The 3,540-nt window shown below is 29.5% G+C and overlaps 1 protein-coding gene across 1 annotated transcript; it reads right to left on the bottom strand.

Annotated features, from left to right (window-relative positions):
- Positions 1–2,322: 2,322 nt before the first annotated feature.
- On the bottom strand, positions 2,323–3,216 carry LOC103308008 (zinc finger protein 862-like). The gene has a single exon (XM_008180594.1). The coding sequence runs from the start codon at positions 3,214–3,216 to the stop codon at positions 2,323–2,325; it is 894 nt and encodes a 297-aa protein (XP_008178816.1).
- Positions 3,217–3,540: the final 324 nt, after the last annotated feature.

Raw genomic sequence — 3,540 nt, 5'->3', positions numbered from 1 at the left:
GTTATTCATTTTGTTTTTTAATTCATGAACGAATATTTTATCATTTAGGTATTGTTTTGATAGAAAATTATTAAATAATATATTGTTATGAGCCATAATTGTGATATAAAGAGATGGTTATTTTTGTTTTAAACAAAGTTTTATTAGTGTGGTAGTAAATATATATATATATATATATATATATAAATTGAATTAAATAATGAAAGGTAGATACAGATTGATCCAAAGTCTACGTAAATATAGTGTGGAATAATCATTATTGACAAAATAAAACAGATAATAACTATACGGTGATTGTAGTACATGCAATTGGGTTTCATTAGAACAAGTTAATTAAAATCTAAAAGTTATATTTATCGGAGAGATATTAAAGTAGGAGAAGATCTTGTTCCGAAAAAAATTTTCGTACCTTTGCATTTTCGTCTTTTCTGATTAAGATCTCTGCGTCCTGGTTGATCCATATGTATTTGTAACCTTTTTCTTTTGTTGTGGCTCTGGCTTTACCATGCAATTGTCTTCTATGTTTAGTGAGATGTTGATTTATATATAGGCGCTTATCATTAGACCACTCTGGATTGATGTAGGATAGCTTTAGTGTTTTATTTTGTTTACAGTTAGCGATTATGGCATTTTTCATACCCGGCTTTGTAAGACGGGCTATGATTTTATGTTCACCATTTACCGTAATAGGAACGCGATAAGCTTCCTCTACGGTTATGACTGTGTTTAATACTGTCGCAAGCTTCATCACTGTATCTGTACATTTCTCATTGGTCATCTTAGGTATACCAATTATTTCTATTGTTGAATCAAGATTATTTTGTTCAATGCTATCTAAACGATATTTGAGATTCTCAATATCTTGAGAAAGCCTCTTATTGTTTTCATAAAGTTGTGTGTTCTCTTTACGTATTTCTTTCATTTCTTCAAGTAATTTGTTTACAGTACCGTTGAAATCATCGAATTTTTCACTCATAAATTTAACTGAATTGGCAAGGTCTTGTAATGTGAAATCTGTTGATTTGGTATCCATATTTTTCTTTGAGATGTCCCATTTGTATTTGCATACGTTGCAGACCCATCTGTTTTTTGTATTTTTAGTAAGTTTTTGGAAAGATAGCGCATTTAGACCTCCACAAGTGAAGTGGTATTTGCTATCGCACTCAGAACAAACAATTTCGTCTTCCGAAATTAGTGTGTCCTTGCACTTTGAACAGTTGGACATTATTATTTTAAAATTTAGAACGGTGGGTAAATAATAAGATAAGACAGTAATGTACAGTACACACGTCGTGTCACGACGAGCGTAGAGGTGAGACTGTTTAATCTTGTAGCAGTGTTGCCAGATCAAAAAATTTAAAATCCTGCTACCTATGAAGAAAATCCTCTTTTTCCCTTAAAAATCCTTTTTTTTTGAGGTCAAAATTTCCGGTTTTTCCTTGATTCTTTTTAAGTATTTTACATGAAATAGCTGACTAAAAATGATGGTATCGTTACACCAAAAGTTATAACTATTGTATCTGGAATCATTGTTGATTCTGTAATATATTATATTTAATTAAAGACATTTTTTAAGCTTTTTTTACTCAATAAAAAAACAACTTTATCCATACCTACTTGGAAATATATTATATTTTGACATAATCATAATCATAACAATATATAATATAATATATTATATATAATTTAACTAGTTTATTTAACAAAAACTATCCATACTTAGGAATAACATATTTTTAAAATAAAAACAATTTTAACAAATGATAAATAAGTATTAGATAAATAGTTGAACCGTTAAATATGATAAAATAACAAAATAATAGGAAAATTAAAAACAATTTATAAAGTCTTAGTTCATGATATAACAAAAACTATCCATACTTACGAATAACATACTTTTAAAACAAAAAAAATCTTTAACAAATGATAAATAAGTATTAGATAAATAGTTGAACCGTTAAATATGATAAAATAACAAAATAATAGGAAAATTAAAAACAATTTATAAAGTTTTAGTTCATGATATAACAAAAACTTAACCATACTTAGGAATAACACAGTTTTAAAACAAAAAAAATCTTTAACGTTTAAAGTTTAAATTATTATGATTACAAAGTTGTCTCCATTCTATGTCCAAATCATTTAAATCGAGTTTTAATTTGTTTTCAAAATGATAGGCAATAGAAGAAATAGATCTAATGCTTTTCGCATTTTTGGGATCCAAAAAAGTCATTAGCTCCAAACATTTCATGTGCTCAGAATTGAATGGAAACCGTTTGTAAAGTTGATGACAACATTCTATATAAAAATTAAGGCAGTTAGTCACAAAAGTATTAATATCTGTTTTAGAAAATGAACTGTTTGATAACACGCATACGATGCGCATAATGCCATGGAATGGCATACACATTTCATTAAAAATATTCCTGGTACTTCTTCTTCTAGCAGCGTTTTTACAGAATGCCTACAGCCGAACATGGCATTAGCTCCGTCTGACGCAAAACCGATTAGGTTGTCTTTATATGGTATTTCGTTTGTATTAAAAAACTTAATAATAACATCAAAAATATTTTTTGCAGTTGCATGGCTTATTGATTCTAAACAGGCAAATTCGTCTCTCACCAAAAATTGATTTTTATCCATAATTCTCACTACAATGGCTAAATGTTTAATTGAAGATCGGTCGGTCGACTCATCAATAAGTATGGAGAAATAACTATTTTGCATTCTGGAAACCAGATTTTCAAATGAAAATTTACCGATCACATTGTTTATTAATGCAGTTGCCTTAGTTCTATTGCAAGTCAAATTGTTCTTCACTTCTGGTGGTATACTTTTAATTAACTGTACAAGATGATCTGAAGTCCTAAGTGAAATATTGTGTTCTACAATAAACATTGATAAACGAAGTTCCGAATCTTTTGTTTTATCTTCTAGACTTTTTAAAGATTTCAATTTTGACATTGGATTACACATATTTACTACAGACAATGCATTTTTTTTATGTTTTTCACACGACCCGTGTTTACGAACTGCGGTGAGACCTCCTAAGTAATCATCATAGCATATATTACAGTGAAAGTAAATGTCACCTTTCTTACTGCCAGTCAACCATTTTTGGAAATCTGCTAAGCTTTCCCATTGTTTTCTGTACTTTGGAGTGTACTGCTTTTTTCTTGGTCCTTGAAGCCTACATTCATCTTCACTAGAAGACATTTTAAGTTTATAGGTAGTTTAAACAAAATAAAAAATTCAAATTACGTTTACTAGTAACTGTGACTTGACTAGTTGACACTTTGACAGTATCGACTATCGAGTGTGTCGTATTCGTATAGTATTTGTATCAGCTGTGTTATCAGGCTATCGTTATTTGAATTCGAAATTTGAACATAACCTAAAAAACGACCACTTGCGAATGTGAGAACTGAGAGACGGCTTTTCTCTATTCTCTCTCATACGTAGAGACCATTACCAACGTCAGCGTTGCATGCAATAACATGACTTGGTAAGACGTGATCTTACACAATTTATGGACAAATT

This window comes from Acyrthosiphon pisum, chromosome X (genome assembly GCF_005508785.2).
Source record: "Acyrthosiphon pisum isolate AL4f chromosome X, pea_aphid_22Mar2018_4r6ur, whole genome shotgun sequence".
In the NCBI taxonomy this organism is placed as follows: Eukaryota; Metazoa; Arthropoda; class Insecta; order Hemiptera; family Aphididae; genus Acyrthosiphon; species Acyrthosiphon pisum.
Note: the sequence above shows the minus strand (reverse complement) of the source record. Positions and strands in the feature narration are given on the sequence as shown.